The sequence below is a fragment of the Schistocerca americana genome, chromosome 2 (assembly GCF_021461395.2).
Source record: "Schistocerca americana isolate TAMUIC-IGC-003095 chromosome 2, iqSchAmer2.1, whole genome shotgun sequence".
NCBI lineage: Eukaryota > Metazoa > Arthropoda > Insecta > Orthoptera > Acrididae > Schistocerca > Schistocerca americana.
In genome coordinates, this window is record NC_060120.1 from 121952991 (window position 1) to 121972549 (window position 19559).

Below are 19559 nucleotides of genomic sequence, written 5' to 3' on the forward strand. Positions count from 1 at the left end.
CGTGCAGCAGCATCAGTGGAAAATGAACGCGGCCAAGACGAAGAGAAATACAGGTAAAGAATACGTGTGAAAACAAACAACATTGTGAAGGCCAAAGAAATAGGGTCTGCCTGCCGGTGTGATTGTTTTGAGAAACTGGGCCAAGATAAAGTGGATGAAATGTTTCAATTATTTTGTGGCATGGGGAAATACAGCCTACAGAATTGTTATTTAAGTAAACTAATGACAGATGTGGACGTAAAAAGATAGCGTGCAAAAGACAGGCTGTCTCGTAGATAACGCACAGTAGATTAGAAAGTGATTCAAGGAAATACGAGCTGCAACGTTTGCGCAGTTGCTTTTCGAAACACACATGGTTTGAGTGAAAAGCGACTACGTACTGCTCGTGACAAGGTTAAAAGGGTTCTGAGCACTATGGGACTTAACATCTGAGGTCATCAGTCCCCCAGAACTTAGAACTACTTAAACTTAACTAACCGAAGGACATCACACACATCCCTGCCCGAGGCAGGATTCGAACCTGCGACCGTAACGGTCGCTCGGCTCCAGACTGTAGCGCCTAGAACCGCACGGCCACTCCGGCTGGCTTTGTTTTCTCCAGCAACTACAGAATGAAATGGTTCAAATGGCTCTCAGCACTATGGGACTCAACTGCTGAGGTCATTAGTCCCCTAGAACTTAGAACTAGTTAAACCTAACTAACCTAAGGACATCACAAACATCCATGCCCGAGGCAGGATTCGAACCTGCGACCGTAGCGGTCTTGCGGTTCCAGACTGCAGCGCCTTTAACCGCACGGCCACTTCGGCCGGCACAGAATGAAATATGACATTAAAACTACGTGCAGCGGAGAATCTTAACATCATCTGCGTGAGCTACGATCATCATTTCAATCTTTCGACAGACAGTCTACCGAATAAGTGCACTAAACCTGTAGTTATTTTACCAGAAAAACTAGCAGATTTTCGCTCACTTCTTCCGTGCATTCCCGCGAATCATTATCCATATTTTACAAGTATGTTTAATGATCAAGAAAACATGTATCACACACCAGAGGGAGAGAAAGAGGCAGCAGTTGATGAGGACACTTTACATTCGTGACATACCCTTGGTTCCTCACAGTACAATTAGTTGTTTCCGGTGTACTGCAGGTTATACTTTATGATTAAGTGTTTCTTTATATTCATTAGTTCATGCATTCTATTTTATTGTGTGTACCTTATTATTTGTATTAATGATTAATATTAGATCAATTCTTGAAAAATGTTTACGTTGCAGGAAAACAGTTTCGGCTATCACACTCATAATTTGATATCTTATGTAAATAACATTGTCTATAAAATCAGCGTTCAGAAACTCTGAATATCTGCCAGAGAGCATTTTACATTCATACTTTATATATTCGCATCTAAACACTTCTTAATGTCAAAAATGGTTCAAATGGCTCTGAGCACTATGGGACTCAACTGCTGTGGTCATCAGTCCCCTAGAACTTAGAACTACTTAAACCTAACTAACCTAAGGACATCACACACATCCATGCCCGAGGCAGGATTCGAACCTGCGACCGTAGCAGCCGCACGGTTCCGGACTGCGCGCCTAGAACCGCGAGACCACCGCGGCCGGCACTTCTTAATGTCTTTATCGAAGTCTGTTAATAAAGCGCAGTCAACATTTAACAGCGTGGTTCTCCAAAACTAGACTGAATGATACATTAATCACATTTCTCTCAAAACTAGATACTATTCCAAGGGCCTTATATGTATACTGAGAACATTAAGCGATTGCAAGCGTCGCCGTCCCTGACCGAACCCCTCCCCCTCCCCCCCGGTCCCCTCCTACCTTAAAACGGCCAATGGCATCAGGCCGGCCCTGAGCCACACGGCTAAAACACATCCCTGAAAAGTTGGTTCTTGATAGGGTGCACTACTACGGCTGCTATTACCTCTTTCTTAGATTCAAGACGTTTCTCAGCCACAAATTTCCTTAGATGTGGGAACGGTTGTAACTGAAACAATTTGGGATTTGGTGATTAGGGTAAATGTTTCTAAACTTAGTAATTAAGTTACAATTACGTGTACATCCATTATGGGCCATGTTGTGAGGACTGAGACTGCTAATTAAAATGAAGAAGAAAATATATAATTATGCGCTTGTCACGAACTCTTTACTTCATCCATAACGCAATTCGAAGGTTACACCATCATGAACTTCAAGGGATCTTTTATGTAACTGTTCTCAGTGAGAAGCATCGCCCAGTGTTTTTTTTTTTTTTTTTTTTTTTTCCAGCGGCATGTCATATGTTCCGGAGGCTAGGTTCGCAACCTAAGTTTTTGTGCATCTCACATGCTGTTTCAAGAAATCACTCATGCTTCCAATTAAAAAAAGTTATGTAACAGATGCCTACTATCTGAAAATGATGGTGTAACATTTGAAATACACAATGGATCCGGCCTCCACCAATTACCTAGATTACTGGCATAAAGTGATGATACACCTCTCGCTAAAAATAAAAAAACCAGCGCACAAAATCTGTAAAACTGTCTAAACTTGGAGGAGATAATGGATTCTGCATTTGCCTCTGTTCAGCATTCAGCAAGCGCTGCACACGTCTTGCACACTTCGTTGTGATATGCCGAAGGCGTGAGGTGTTTCATAGACCAGTTGCCGCCGGACCTTGAATATCATATCGTGCACTACTTCGTTATTATGTTTAAGTTTGTTATGACCTTCAAATGTGTCATCGTCGTGGAAAGTGGGGTAAGTTTGAATTTCAACACTTACCACCACAATAGAAACAAAATTTAATTGATATCAACAGTATATGTGAGTCAGATGGAGATATCTGCATCTACACTGGTAGAGCGCAGGTAAATGAAAGTGTGGCACTACGGACGGTCTGTGAAGTGGAGACGGCGATACAGGCCATCTGCTACAGCGAGGTTCACAGCAGGTGGCGTGACGCAGCCCGTGTTGGCGTTGGTGGCAATACGAGTGGATGCGACAGTCTGCAGACGACTCACCACGGCTTGCTGGAAAAACGCCTTCAGCACTGCACGCTCGTGACTTACCACTTGGCTGTTTTACATCGCCGTCTGCTTCGGCACTCGAAAACTAATCGATACTGCCACTACCGCCTGCTGATTTTTCGAGGAATTAGCAACTGGCCGTTGGTGATGGTTGTTCGTCACAGTGCGCTGTCATTTGTGCAGTTGGATTACATTATAGTTCACGTGATAGATAACCGGGCCAGTCCATGAAAATTTTAGGTAGTTACACGTGCACAACGTAGATCCTGGATATTTGCTTTCGGAACCAAATCTACCAAGCGTATCATCGATGCACAGCTTATAGTCGAATTCATAGCTCCACTGTACCTTCCTCCTACTTTTCCGAACTGTACTGTAGATCTGCTGCATACACCGATGGATGCAGTTTGTGATATTCGCTATTTTTGATTTCATTAAAACAGCAAATACGAGTAGTTAATACTTTCAGCCAGAAGGCAAATACTTGTCTGTAAATAATGATTAATGTATAATGAGGCGTCGCATAGCGACGGTGGAATTTTCTAGTGATGTAATTTGTCGTCTTTGGGCGGCAATAAAAACAGAAAAATACGGATAGATATACGATCCTTCACTATTTTGTTCGCTGGAGAACAAATGAAGCCTGGAGCGCTAAGAAGACTTTTTACTGTTTTTCTCGAGTAAGACGGACGCAGATTTGTGGCGGTCTGATCTAATTATTTTTACTAAATAAATAAAAACGTGTATGTCTGAGTTGAGTGAAGTGTAAAGAACTGTTATAACTTACCGTGACGACGTACGAGCGACTCAAAGAAGACAATGTCTATATAAAAGAGCGCTAAATGGACATGATACGGACATAAAAATCTACCGTCATTGTAGTACTAAGCTTAAGGTACGAAATGTTTTAGTTTATAATAAATATTTGTTCTGGGAATACTGAATCATTTAGCAGTGCTCATTCATATTATCTCCTCAGTATTATTTTCATTTTAATTATGCATTTTGCTAATATTACAGACGCCAAGATCAGCAGTCCAATGTGCGTGTTACATTGATAAAAAGAAAACTGTTTTATCGTCTTCTTGCATCAGCTTTAATATTGAATTTCCTTTTGTGTGATGTTACAGTTGTTTTTGCGCCCTTAAGAACTTTCTGGTCCCTTAGGAAATTGTTTTGTAATAACAATAACTTCACAACCGGGTATGATCGTATCTACGATCATGAAGTAATTAGAAAGACGATAACGCGATTTCTTAATCAATAGCACGCTAGTTGTGACTGCCTCAAGCCACGCGAAACTGCAAGTAGAAACTATTCACATCTCATAATGCAATATTTTATGACAGTGGTCAATCCATGATTCTTACGCCAATTGCGATTGATAAAACAGTTAGTTAAATCTCAATTTCCAACTTTCCATTGAATAACAACATCACTTTTATTTTGTAACATCACACTTGGCGCCCGACGTGGGGCCCGACCAAAAATTAGTTCAAGTTCTTGGAAAATTTTCTATGTGCTTGTGTTAATAAATGTTCTGTCGTTTCATGTACACATCGTCTCTCTGTGAGAATAACGGTCAATAATGCAGTTTAATTACCGAGAGAAAAGAAAAGAAAAGAGACGTGAATTTGCTGAGACAACATAGCGGTATTCAAGCCATCAAAAAGTAAGTCAGAATTTTGCATACGCAGTGTAGTGCTTCAGTAGCAACGTTGCTTTTCCAAGTCGATCCACATCCTTTCTATCTCCTTCCCGCTATAGAAAATCTGCTTTATTTTATCTTTCAAAGTAAAATTCTTCGTAGTCTGATAATAGAAATTATTTCTCCCCATTGTTAGTATACCTGTATTGCATTTTCAACATGGTGGATAGTGTGCGCAATTTGCAGTGAAGAGCATCTTCATTCATTTGTCTGAAACGGTTAGGTTCCATCTTGTCTTCTTGCGAGATAGAATTTCATTTGTTGCTCACGCGAGAGTGGTGCTCTTAGCGGACTCACCACGTCACTGACAAACGACGAAAGCCTTGCGTAGCACCTGATTTACTGACGAAAATGGCAGATAGTAAACAGAGACAGGTGACAACAGGAGACGGGAGTGAAGACGTTAATAGTATCCCATACCCTTTACGATCGCGAACGGTAGGTTCCCGTGTGGAAACTGAACTAACCATGTCTGTAACAGGGGAAAGTGACCCTGAAGTCCAAACTCGTCCCGCTGCAGCTACAAATGACCTCGGTGCGTTAATGGAAATGCTGAAACAACAGTTTGACGCAGTAAATGAGAATATAAAAACACAAAATGAGACTATAAAAACACAAAATGAGACTGTTAACGCCCGACTAGATGCTGTAAGCGAATCATTAAAAACAGAGCTAGGCACAATCAAAACAGATCTGCATAAAGAAATTACGGCTGAATTAAATACCCATTTGGGTGAGGTGCAAACTAAGATCAGTGATCAAATTCAGAAAATGCAGAAACAGGTGAAAAGTGAAATAGCTGAAGTATCTGGAACATTAAACACAAAAATTCAGGCAGCTACCAAAGAAATAAACTCAGTTAGAAATGCAGTATCTGACATTGAAGGTGTAGTAGAGGATCTGTCGAGGCAGATAGACTCAATCAATATCGAAGAACAGGTTAAGAGCACCGTGAAAGCACACGCGGAGGCATTGTCGGAACACTACAGTGAATGGATAAAGGGTAAAGATATTTTTATCGAAAAGAAGGTCAGGGAGGAGCTTAGGGAGACTGTCAAGGATGTAACTTATGAAATCTTAGCTGCTCCTGGTAAGTCGGGAGACACAGTAGTTTCTGAATTGGGACAGATTCGGAGGACACTTACACGGGATCTTCCCGAGTGGAAGCAGCAAGTAGTGGACGAAGTCAGAATGCTGAGAAACTGGGTAGAAAATCCGCACACACATACGCAAACTACAGGGAACAACTCTTTAGACGGTGACGAATGTCAGTCAACTCCTTATCGTTCACCGCCTGATTACATGCAAAACAACAGTCCTGTTGAGTCCCGAGTAGGGAAACTAAATGATCCGCCCACAATTGTGAGTTTAATGCAAGAGGAAAGTGTGATTAAGCATCGCACTTTTCCTGTTTTTCATCCGCAGAAGCGAGAAATACACCCCATCGTGTTCCTAAAGAATTTTTCCGGCATATTTCCCAGGAGCTGGACAGACAGACAGCGTATTCAGTTCGTCACTGGCTTTATTTCTGGTGATGCAGCATTATGGGGAACGGAAATGGTAGACACGTGTAGGAATTATGAAGAGTTTGAGAAAATGTTCTTGGCAAAATTTTGGAGTAATGGGGTACAGCAAAGATTAAGGAAGGAGGTGTATGGTGCGGAAATTTTCAATGAGAAGCATAGAAGTCTCCGGCGATACTTTGAGAAGTATCTAGCAAAAATTAAATTCTGGGATTCTCCGATTTCTTCCAAGGACGTAATTATGATTCTCAAAAGCAAACTCCCTGTGTCTATTAGAGAGAAATTAGTAAATGTGTCCGAAGAAGACACGGATGTATTCCTTTCTGTGCTGGATTCCTTAGATTTAATTAGCGAGGATGTGCGCTCCAAGGTTGGCAGCGGCAAATTCTTCCCTGGCAGCCAGCAGAATGCATCGCACGCGGACAACAATGCGCCCAAGGAGAGAGCGAGCTACTGCGACCGCTGTTACCAACCTGCCAGCGGTTATCAAAACGCAAACGGCAATAACTTTAAACGGAAGCAGAAAACCAATTACAGTAATCAGCAGAGATACCACCCAATTTACAACCACCAGGTACAACATCAGTACGGAAACCCACCCTTTAATTCTGCGCCTGAGCAGTATGGAAATTCTCCACAAACTAGTGGTAATTTTTCAAATGGGCCAGTGTACAATCAAAGTTATAGGTCGAAATATAGCAAGTGGCATGGGCAAGGCGGAGGCCACCCAGCACAACATAAGAACAACTATTCACAGGATAGAGGACCGCGGAACAATTTTCAAATGGCACCAAATGCGAACTTTCCTTCACAAGGAAATGGTTTTGCCGGCAACCAAAAGATCGGGCGACATCAGCCTTCTCAAGTATTCTATTCACAAGTGAATGCACCCAGTGGATTTGACCCCTTTACACCGGCATTTGTACCACATAACCAGCACCAATATGAAACGGAACAAACACTTAAGGCCATGAATGACAAACAGGTTAAACATCCTGCGGAAAATTAGAGGCAGCGCCTTTCAGCCTCCTTCTTTATGCAGATTTTAATATCACGTTTTAGGCCTCAGTCGAATTTGACTGAGCGGATCTTCAAGGAGTTTAACAGATTTGTTCGGACGTACATTCCAGACAAGCAAACACGTTGGGTTGATTTTGTGACACCTTTTGAGGAGATAGTTAATAATTTGCCACACACTTCCACAGGTTTTACTCCACACGAGCTGATATCTCGAAAGAAGGAACAGAATGAGTGGGTTGACCCTCTTCCCAAGATACCTAGCCCTGCGATAGATCTAGATGTCAAAATTCGAGAAGCTTTAAGTTCCATTACCACCAATGCTCAATTAAGGAAGAAAGTCTATGATAAAAAAGTAAACAAAGTTGTAAATTACCATGTAGGTGAAAAGGTATTACTTAAGACTCATTTCAAGCCATCCTTAATATGTAAAAAAAATCGCAAGTGGCAACACATGTACCAAGGTCCTTACCTTATTTTAAGGAAACCGCACATAGGGAGTTATTTATTAACTGACCCGGCTACGGGGAGAGTAAAAGGCTTATTTCACCACCAAGACTTAAAGAAATTTTATAATGGTAGTGGTTAAATACTGTCGTGGAAATGAATTCTTGCTTACTGGAAATTCCCTTGTGTGAACTGTTAATGATAAGTATTGTGTTGAACAGCGCACTGACTACATGGTAACGGCTACTACATGTCATCTTTAAGTATTAAATGCTATGTATGGAAAAATTGTTTATAGTGATGGACATGAACTGATATTTCTTCAACAAGCTGAAGCAGGAAATTGAGGTTGCACCAAGAATTTCAATTTAATTTTAAGTTAGTATTAAGAAAAAAAAAGTGCTTGCGGGGCGATTGCCCGGAGCTATATAAATATGTAAAGGTGAGAAATGGAGAAGGATGCGTAAATAAGCACTGCTCTCAAGGTACAAGAAGATTTATAGATTTATTTTTAGTAATGTAAGTACTTGAAGTTCTGTAGTAAAAGCCCAAATTACCTGCTTAAAAAAAAAAAAAAAGGGTACATGTTCAAACAGTCCAGACAGTGGACAGGAGTAGAAGAAATAGCTTAAAGTTCAGTTAAAGCGTGCTGTTAAATGGAAAAACAAGTGGTAACCCACATGTGTTCACGCAAGGAGACAATAAGCTGTAGTAAACTAAGTTAGGTGAAATACAGTACAAATAGAGGCAAACCATGAAGCATCAATAATGTAGCGTAAGTACTCCACGAGGCCATTAATTGCTATGAAAGTAAACTATTTCCCTGTGATCTGAGCCCAATGTAAAGAGTATTGATTTCAGTAGAATCAAGGTACTAAATAACCACACAGCAAGCCCCCTGTATCATAAATAAGTCCAAGTAAAGATCTTCAGAAGATTTGTAGTGTAATCTAGCGACCAATCAATACCCTAATTGAAGGCTAATCCAAAGAACAAGCAATTCAGTGATATTTAAACTTAATACTGACTATAACCAGAGTAAGACGTAGAAGTAGCAAAGCATGCTGTAATGAAAGACGTTGAAATTTATATATGTGCCTATGTTTATTATGATAATTTTATTTACATGCAGATTTTATTGTAAAAATGTCTCCTAAGACACTCCTCTTATGAAATCCATTTTCCTTGTGCCCGTTCCTTTTGATCCTGGTTCATTAATCCAGACCAAGGGTCGACTTGTAAAAGGCAAGTGTGCTTCGGGGCAAAGCAGTGCTTATGAGAAATGAGACACGTAGCGTGATGAACTTCGCTAGCTTTGGTAATGTTTGTTATGGACCGGTTGCGTAAACCCAGTGAACTGTCGGTAATTCCATTCATGCAAAAAAAAAAAAAAAAAAAAAAAAAAAATAGTAGACACGCGTTACCCTATTTTTTTTTTAACAGAGAACGATTGCTGAGTACATGAAGCGAAGAGGGAGAACTATTGTTATCCAGTCTGCCCTCAAATATAAAAAAAATTTGGCAAGCACAAAGGAAAGCACAAAAAGAAAAAAAAAAAGATTCAGCGTTAAATGTGTACTCGTTAAGTAGTAGATATGCTGCGTGGCAGTAGAAAATGATCTTGGGTGCACTAAAGAATAAATGCAACGAGTGTTGCGAAACCTGTAGTTTTCATAATGAGGAGATGAGCACTTAAAAGAAAGTTTGAAAGAATATTTTTAGGTTCACTAGTGAAAGCAAATCTTGAGATATAAAGAGTCCATTCATAAAGCAGTTGTTCACTGGACTTAACAAAAGGAGTGACCATTAATTGTAAATATTAGCTCGTAAGTGATATTTTGTAAATAGTAGAATATAAGTCTTTCTATACCAGTGGAGGAAACCTGCAAAATTAATTGTTTTGTAAATGAACTCTATCGGCGAAGGAACTAAGCACGAATGCTCTGTGAAGATGCACACTAAAGTGCGACGTGCATCATAAAAATAACTGTTCACTGTATATTAGTGGTAGTGTTGTACTGCAAGTGTAAAAAGAAGTCAAGGCTACGACAACAGGTGCAACGCAAAGTTCAGTGTTGTTCTAAGTGCAGCGACAGCTAAAACATTCGTCGTCACTTACCTGTGAGCCTCATGGGAGGCAGTTGACAGAGAAGTATGGAGGCAACTTCAGTGTCCGGCTCCTCCGATGGGAAACGCGCGCGAGGTGTTTGTATCGATGTACTCGTGTGATACGAAGTTCACAAAAGAAAAAAAAAAAAAAAAAAAAAAAGGGAGCAATCGACGACCATCAGCTCTGTTACAGCCTGAGCGCGAACGGATACTAAGTATTGGAGCTCACGCAACACTGTGCAGCCGCTGTGAGTGGCTGACGTGTGGGTGACGAAACAATCCAAACTTTAAACTGCTAACCGCCATGACTTCAATCGTACATACTGGAGGAAAGACATTTGTACACTTGTGTAACTACATTTTCATATGTAAATTAAGCAATTTTCTTGAGTTGAAGTTAAGATGAGTGAGAAGTAGATTATTAGATTACTCAGGCCTTAAAGCCATTAATACCGGCACTCCTGAACACTGCTAAAATGAATTATAATCCTGTCTCTTGATGGACAAAGAAAATGAATGTGCACTATAGGAAGACCCTAAACTCCAGACCAGTCCCGATCCTTAACAAATGTATCCAGTAGCTTGTAAGTCATACTAATAATTTTCCACTTCTTCTGTTTCATATTGTAAATAAATACCCGGGAAGCCACTTGAATTCCTGGCACCACAGTGGAAAGGACAGATGTACTCCATAATGAACGCCGTAGACAGCTAACACAGAAAGTGAAAGCATCACGAAGTGTAGTGCTACGTTATTAAACTGTAATTGAACCACAAGGAGTCAACAGATGCTCGAACATTGTCCACTCTAGTTTAGTGACAATAAGCACTCACTGTACTCATGTATTAGTTGTTAAGCTCAAGAGAAAGTAATTCCTGAATTCTATCCCCTGAAGTGCGAAATGAACGTTCACTTATTGTTATAAGCAAATATGGACCAAACTTAAATATGCACATAAATGTTAATCTTGGTATTATGGAATGAAGTGACTGATGAACAAAGAATGAAAAACTTTATTTTGAAAAATGATAAATATCTGATATATGTTTATAAATGTGATTTCAATTTATGTACTTTGTGTGCCAGTAACGGTATGTAAATGTCACACCAAAAATCACGAATATCTCATGAGGACATGAGGATCGAGGTAATCCTTCGGCATTCCCTCTCTCCTCATGGGAGGCAATGTGATATTCGCTATTTTTGACTTCATTAAAACAGCAAATACGAGTAGTTAATACTTTCAGCCAGAAGGCAAATACTTGTTTGTAAATAATGATTAATGTATAATGAGGCGTCGCATAGCGACGGTGGAATTTTCTAGTGATGTAATTTGTCGTCTTTGGGCGGCAATAAAAACAGAAAAATACGGATAGATATACGATCCTTCACTATTTTGTTCGCTGGAGAACAAATGAAGCCTGGAGCGCTAAGAAGACTTTTTACTGTTTTTCTCGAGTAAGACGGACGCAGATTTGTGGCGGTCTGATCTAATTATTTTTACTAAATAAATAAAAACGTGTATGTCTGAGTTGAGTGAAGTGTAAAGAACTGTTATAACTTACCGTGACGACGTACGAGCGACTCAAAGAAGACAATGTCTATATAAAAGAGCGCTAAATGGACATGATACGGACATAAAAATCTACCGTCATTGTAGTACTAAGCTTAAGGTACGAAATGTTTTAGTTTATAATAAATATTTGTTCTGGGAATACTGAATCATTTAGCAGTGCTCATTCCTATTATCTCCTCAGTATTATTTTCATTTTAATTATGCATTTTGCTAATATTACAGACGCCAAGATCAGCAGTCCAATGTGCGTGTTACATTGATAAAAAGAAAACTGTTTTATCGTCTTCTTGCATCAGCTTTAATATTGAATTTCCTTTTGTGTGATGTTACAGTTGTTTTTGCGCCCTTAAGAACTTTCTGGTCCCTTAGGAAATTGTTTTGTAATAACAATAACTTCACAACCGGGTATGATCGTATCTACGATCATGAAGTAATTAGAAAGACGATAACGCTATTTCTTAATCAATAGCACGCTAGTTGTGACTGCCTCAAGCCACGCGAAACTGCAAGTAGAAACTATTCACATCTCATAATGCAATATTTTATGACAATGGTCAATCCATAATTCTTACGCCAATTGCGATTGATAAAACAGTAAGCTAAATCTCAATTTCCAACTTTCCATTGAATAACAACATCACTTTTATTTTGTAACATCACAAGTTGTAGTCACAGGACGCCTTACAGCGATTAAAAACCTGTGCTCGTATTATTACCGAGTGGGATTGAAACCCATTTTCATTCAGCTTGATTTGGACTTCTCATATCTACTTTATACGATTGCGAAGAGCGTACCCAGTGTCAGAGTTAGGATAGCGACGTGGTGAGGGGGATGGACGGACCTCATTTTCAGAGAGACGAAATACACTCCCGGAAAAAATTGTGCATCCTCTTAGAGGTTTCCAATTCACTCAGGATTTATTGTTGCAACATTGTATGTGATTACATTTACATATCAATAGCACAAGCAATTTTGAGGAACCAGATATCGAGCCATGCTGAAACACCGATATTATTATGTGATGTAGCCTGCACGGGTGACAGTGCAAGCGCAAACTCTGGCATACAGTCATCGCAATGTTGGCGAATACGTCCTGGAATACTTTATGCCACGCCTGCTCGAACTTTCACGTAGCTCTGTCAGAGTAGTGGGATAATGAGGCGCACGAGTCACTTCGCGTTAAATCGTATCCCATATGTGCTCAATTGGCGAGGGGAAGTCCAGAGATCGTGCTGGTCAGGGAAGTTGTTGCATGTCTCGGAGAGTACATTGAGTTTCACGGGCAGTGTGTGGGCGGGCATTGCCCTCTTGGAACAAATCACCTCCTCGCTGCAAAAACGGCAAGAGAGCGGGTGTAACAACATTCTGCACGCGCCGAGCGCTGGTTAGCGTCCCCGCTCCCCCACTCCTAGAAACACCAAAACCGATCGAGAGTTGTAGTTCATTGCACCCCAGACCACAAGGTCTGGGCTGGGTCCGTGTGTCTTGGACGAATACACTCCACGAGACAGCAGCGCTCACCGGGTCTGTGTCGTACGCACAAACTACCAATCTGCTTTCATCGGTGAAGACCACGGCGCGCCATTCCAGCATCCGAGTGATCCTTTGACGACATCAATTGAACTATGCACGTCGACACTGTGGGATGAATGGAAGACGGGCTAGAGCTGTGCATGCCCGTAGTCCCACTGTTGATAATCGGTTTGCAAAAGTTTGTTTGTGTTGACACGTCTGGGCTCATAAGCCCTCTTATCTGTGCTGAGGTAGCTATACGATCTGCCACTGTAGCCTTTTACAATACGGCTATCCTGGCGGGCATCTGTGCTGCGTGGACGTCCAGAACCTTCTTTGGTGTGAGAACATTAAGATAACCACTGATGCCAGCATCGATGCACAAGTGGCGTAGCACGTCCAAATTATGTGACAGTTGTCCAAAAGACCATCCCGCCACTCGGAAGGCCACAATTTGGCCTCTTCCAAACTCGCTCAGTTGGCTGCATGAAGCCTCCGTGGCATAGTTGCCTGCTTGCTTCACACGTTTGTACCGCACTGATCCTTGTGGCTATAAGCGTTCCCTATTAAAGGGTAGAGACAACTAGCGCTGTGGTAGCTATATCTCTACGCTGTCTGTTGGCGGACTACGCTGAAACCAGTATCAGTACATCTATTACACCCAGGTGGCATATGCCGTCATCGGATCAAAATCGACATAGTCTTTCCAAGTGCACTAATTTTTTCCGGCAGTTGAATTGTGAGATTTTTCGACGAATGGGTCTGGATGCAACCAGTCAGTATCCGTGATAAGTTCTGGCTTTCTTCAAATTGATGCTGAAACGATCCGTTTGACTGTGGCGGGGCGGGATTTGAGTTTGCGAAGATTTGTGTTTCAAGGAGAGAAGGAATGAAACGCAGAAGCGCTTCCCTGCCCCTAACTCGATTCGGCATTAGGGAATTGCCACGATAATTTCGTTAACAGTGACACGGTCACTTTCTTCCTCAGCGACATGTAATTGAGCTAATTCTTTGTGGCGTTAGCTCGAAAGCTTTCTTTCTTCAGGAAGGCTTTATCGGCGTCTAGGGATTGGTTCCACAATAAAAGTTTGCTTCTTAGATCAGTATTGAGTCTATTGTACGAATAAGACAAGCTCATTGAACAATTATTTAGCTTTCTTAACCTTTGTTTACGCTGGTATAACAGGGCAACAGGAGAAGGTTGACTTGATAGGCAGGTGAAGAATATCAATTGAAAACTGGATAGCATTTACCGAACGTACGCTAGCTGCTTTAAAACAATTTTTGGGAGAATTAATCAGTGCGCGATATTCACAAATTAATGACTATTTCATGGCGATAAAATAACAGAGGTAAAACAAACTTCTATTCATCAGGAGAGGCATTTCTCGATACGATACCAATGTATTAATGCCACAAAAGTAGAATTTTGGCTTTTTAAATTGAAAATTCGCTGAAGGCCGTTTTTCCATAATGTTCCAGTGCTGGATCTTTTCCCGATCAACAGGTGCTTGCAGTGATTGAAGAGCACTAGTTGACTGGCGATATGACTAGCGAATATAACAGCCTGATGGCTGCAATTATATTTCTTTAATGAACGATTCGATTTAACTTGTATTTGCTGCATAATATCTGTTTTCCTTTGCACTAGTTTTTGCATAAAATCACAAACTTCAGACGCTGTTCCATATTTTCTTCAGGGGAGTCATGTAATGTCTAAAGGCACACTTCATATGCTTTTGCGAGTTATTACAGGACTCGCGGAGTAAAGAACGCGTTTATATCCGTTGTATTTTGGTAAGGACTTGAGTGTACTAGTGCTCATTTTGGTCGTCGTTGATGACCCATAATCGAACTTATTTGAAGATGAACATCTCTCGGTTTCCGCTATCGCACTGTCTCTCACTTCGCTGAAATAGTAACCATCTAATGCGATGATCTTTAAATGTAAATCGTAGTGAGATATCAAATCTGTTTCTGCCTTGTTGTTGTATTTATTTATTTTTTAATTGACAGACCTAGCTGCTTTCTGAAGCCGGCCGTGGTGGCCAAGCGGTTCTAGGCGCTACAGTCTGGAACCGCGCGACTGTTGCTGTCGCAGGTTCGAATCCTGCCTCGGGCATGGATGTGTGTGACGTCGTTAGGTTAGTTAGGTTTAAGTAGTTCTAAGTTCTAGGGGACTGATGACCTCAGATGTTAAGTCCCATAGTGCTCACAGCCATTTGAACCATTTTTTGCTTTCTGAATCGTCCTTGGTTCAAAATTTGCCTCCTGGCACGTAGTTTGATCGTGGAATAACGATGCATAATATGTAACGTGAATACCATCATGGCTTAACTCGATTTGACGATGCTTGAAAAATGCCCTACAGTTATCCCATCACCTTATTTCGAAATAAACATCGAAGTTAGCAAATGCTGAATTTACAACACAGTTCCGAACATAAAATATTTGCAAACATAGTCAACATTAAAACCTTCTATGTACATATCCGAACTCTACTATTCATGTCTGACATCAATAGCCAATTTGGGACTGTGTGCATATGCAAGTGGTTTTAATTTACATTTACTATAGTGAATTTGGCCACACACTGACCGAAATCTAGATATGCAATACACATCATTTGCAACTGATTGCTGTACCCTTTACTACTGCAATGAATACAGTCACTGGGTAGAACTGTTTTCCTGAGGATTCAAACTTGATATATGTACTGGAGTTCAAAAGTGGAGGACTCGTATCGTAACAGTGCACGCATTAGCTCTTTATGGAACAAATGTAAACGAAGGAAACAGTTACAATTTTTCCGCGTATGTATTGCTTGTAACCTCACCGTTTTTTTTGTCCCAACACATGACAACAATTTGTGGAATGATTGCTTGTCCACTCTAAACTTTGTGGGGCGGGCAGATGAAGGAACGTTTGAAACAGAAGGAGGTCTTAAATGTTTTTAAATGCCTTTACGAGATGTACGAGATGTTTGTGCTTTTATGTTTGAGCAATGCCACATGGTGTCCGAGTTAGACCTCACAAAGGAGAGAGAGAGAGAGAGAGAGAGAGAGAGAGAGAGAGAGAGAGAGAGAGAGATCCACTTGTTTCGACTACCTTCCAACCACATAAAACGTTTTCTGAAATCTTAAGCTGTGATAATGCTGCAATTTTTCTTTGTTCTACTCGTATTTCGGTCGGCGCAACAGCGACTTCTCAACTCGTTCTTCGTTCACAGTAGTAAGGAAAAGGTCAGCTGGTACTGGTTCTGATGAATAGGGAGCTAGCAACTACTTTTTTATGTTTTGGCTGAAACGTGTTGATAACGAAGAGCAGTGTTGGTCGGGGCATTAGCAGACTTTCACCATACACCTAAAAGTTGTACGTAATCTGATGAAAACTCTCAGATAAAAGGCATGCGCTCTGCAGTACTCAAAAATATCGTCAGTCGTCTAGCAGGCTCTTCCTAGATAGTATTTATAAACGAAACATCATTGCCAGTTCGTGATGTCAAAGGGTGGCTAGGTAGAGATTGGCCTTAGAATACAGTCCCCTCCCCTCTCCCCCCATACTTTTTTTTGAAATGTGAAAATCAGTCGAATAACATAGATGATATTGCTTAGCGCATTTTTTAAAATGGTTCTTCCGGAATTGCTGCGTCCTGAGCTACAAATTTTCCCGAAAGGCAACAAAAATTGACGCACTATCCTTTAAGAAAGTGTAGGCGTACCACAGCTTGAAACACGAGCTAAGGCAGTGCCGCACATTATAGGCTTTCTATCGCTCACTACCTCGCCGAAGTCATTAACGCAGGCAGACCTACTCCCTGCCCTTAAGTGGGTCTCGGCTCGGAGATAAGCCGGTTCGAATTCTGGTGGTGTTGGCGTAAAGTCCCTGATCATCAGTCTTTGCGCCAATGTCCTAGACTGAACTCCACACGTTTCCGCAGTGTCTCATGAAGTGAACGCGTGTGGTAATGATCTGGCCGTCGGACAGAGGCGTTAACGTTGCGGCCCCCGTGGTGCTATGCGAGAGGAGAAGGGTACGTACCGGCACCGGATATCTCCCTTCTCTCATCATCACCACCACCACCATCATCATCATCATCATCATCATCATCATCATCATCATCACCATCATACATCACAAACATGACATCACACTTCACCCTCATCCATTACACTCTACTACACTCCCCATATACACATAAGACACAACTCCCTCATATCCGCAAGGAAATCCAGTGTGCGTGGCGGAAGAAAACCTTTTCCTTTTAGGCGGCTGAACCTATCCCTTCGTGTGTCCCAGCCAACAATGCCATACGATTTTGCTGCACTTTACAGAAAATTGTGACAGCTTTGAGTAAAATTCTATAACCAGGAAATGTTTGTGTGCCTTGGCGTTAATACGCACAAATATAAGTAACATTTATGCGGAAGGATAAAAAGTCTCCTGATTTAATTGTGCTGTTACCTTCTGGCCAAAGATGAGCTACATTTCCTTTCAGTATTGCTGCAGCGAAACAATTTGTCAACTCATATTTTTAGTTGCACAGTACACTATAGGAAAGTAAAGTACCTAGATGTACCGCTGATGTGTTTCGTTTCTTTTTGCAGTGAAAGTTCCGCAGATCACGAAGATCCTGAATGCTAAGAGCGCGGAGGGAATCAGCTTTGCGAGTGTTTTGCTGGAACTATCCGCCATCACTTCCAGCGCCTCCTACAGCTTCACCCGGGGATTTCCATTCAGGTGAGTGCCAAATCAAGACAGACGGCTGGCCAGTCTGGACACACTGACCAGTTCTGATGAGGTTCCACGGTGCAGAACTTCATGATTGATCTACCTAATGGGCAAAAAGAGGCGGAGGTATATGACATATATAAAAGGCAATGTCCTGACTGGCTTTCTCATCATCGCACAGCTCAAACTACTAAGAACAGAAACTTGAAATTGGAAGAGGGTATTGTTCTTATTCTGTAAGCGTCGTTTAAGAAGGAATTTTTCGAAATTCCACCCCTAAGGATGTGAAACAGGGGATGAGAGGTTTTCTTGAAAATATGTTGCTATTAAGGCAATTTTGAAGCTAGACCTACGAAAAGTAGTGCTTGGTTTCTCAATCAGTAGTAAAAAATATACATGTTTCAACATTTTTGAAAAGTTTAACCCCTAAGGGGTGAAATAGGGGATGAAAACTTTTGAGAAAATATTTCGATACATTAAAAAAATGTTAAAGCTAAATCGATGAAAACTGGTGCATCACTTCATGTTGTTGTTGTGGTCTTCAGTCCTGAGACTGGTTTGATGGAGCTCTCCATGCTACTCTATCCTGTGCAAGCATCTTCATCTCCCAATACGTACTGCAGCCTACATCCTTCTGAATCTGTTTATTGTATTCATCTCTTGGTCTCCCTCTACGATTTTTACCCTCCACGCTGCCTTCCAGTTCTAAATTGGTGATCCCTTGATGCCTCAGAACATGTCCTACCAACCGATCCCTTCTTCCTGTCAAGTTGTGCCACAAACTCCTCTTCTCCCCAATCCTATTCAATACTTCCTCATTAGTTACGTGATCTACCCATCTAATCTTCAGCATTCTTCTGTAGCACCACATTTCAAAGGCTTCTATTCTCTTCTTGTCCAAACTATTTATCGTCCATGTTTCACTTCCATACATGGCTACACTCCATACAAATACTTTCAGAAACGACTTCCTGACATTTAAATCTATACTCGATGTTAACAAATTTCTCTTCTTTAGAAACGCTTTCCTTGCCATTGCCAGTCTACATTCTATATCCTCTCCACTTCGACCATCATCAGTTACTTTGCTCCCCAAATAGCAAAACTCATTTACTGCTGTAAGTGTCTCATTTCCTAATCTAACTCCCTCAGCATCGCCCGACTTAATTCGACCACATTCCATTATCCTTAGTTAGATATAAAGAAATATATATTAATGGATGAAAGTTCCTATGGAAATATCAACACAAAAGGTTTAAATAATAAAAATCATGGACTCTAGGTACCAGAATCGCTTTTTTGACGGATGTAAACGCCACAGAAAAACGAACTACTATCTCTTGTCATACATCATTCTTTGTTCCTTGGCTACTACTATTCAATTGTAGTAATAGTGTGCGGCGATGGTGCTGAACACATCTGTTGTGAGCAGTGCGAATCATCTGGTCAGGACAAGTTTTCCCACAATGGCAAGGGATTTTGTAAACACAGGACCACCTTAGTTCTAGATAATGTTCAACCGACCCATCGAAAGCTCTGATCTTGGTTGGCGAACGAAACACAATTTTGGTATATCGCTTCTAAATCCTTTCTACCTTTAAAGACACTGGTACGCTCTGAGCGTGTGCTAGCAGCCGCGTCGGAGGCAGCGTAAGCCTCCCGACAGAGGTACTCCGTAGGACTAATCGTTTCTGTCAGCTGCCACCCTTGTGGCGCTGTACCTTCACGTAATGTTCAAGGGGAACAGCAACAACTTCTGGAGCAAGCGTATAAAATAGCCACCATTCGTGGTAGGGATCAGTTTCCGGCGACATTTAGCAAACAGCATTCTCACTTGAAGATGGAGGTTAGGTGGACGCCTGAAGTACTGTGTCAAGATGATTTGTATGTACCGGGTGATTAAAA

General features: G+C 41.2%; 1 protein-coding gene across 1 annotated transcript in view; it reads left to right on the top strand.

The window, feature by feature from the left end:
• The window catches only part of LOC124593701 (mannose-P-dolichol utilization defect 1 protein homolog), a 391941-nt gene that overhangs the window by 103234 nt on the left and 269148 nt on the right, over window positions 1–19559 (top strand). Inside the window, exon 3 of the mRNA XM_047132006.1 lies at window positions 17531–17663. Within this exon, the coding sequence (XP_046987962.1) occupies window positions 17531–17663 (133 nt within the window). The remainder of the gene's footprint in view (window positions 1–17530; window positions 17664–19559) is intronic.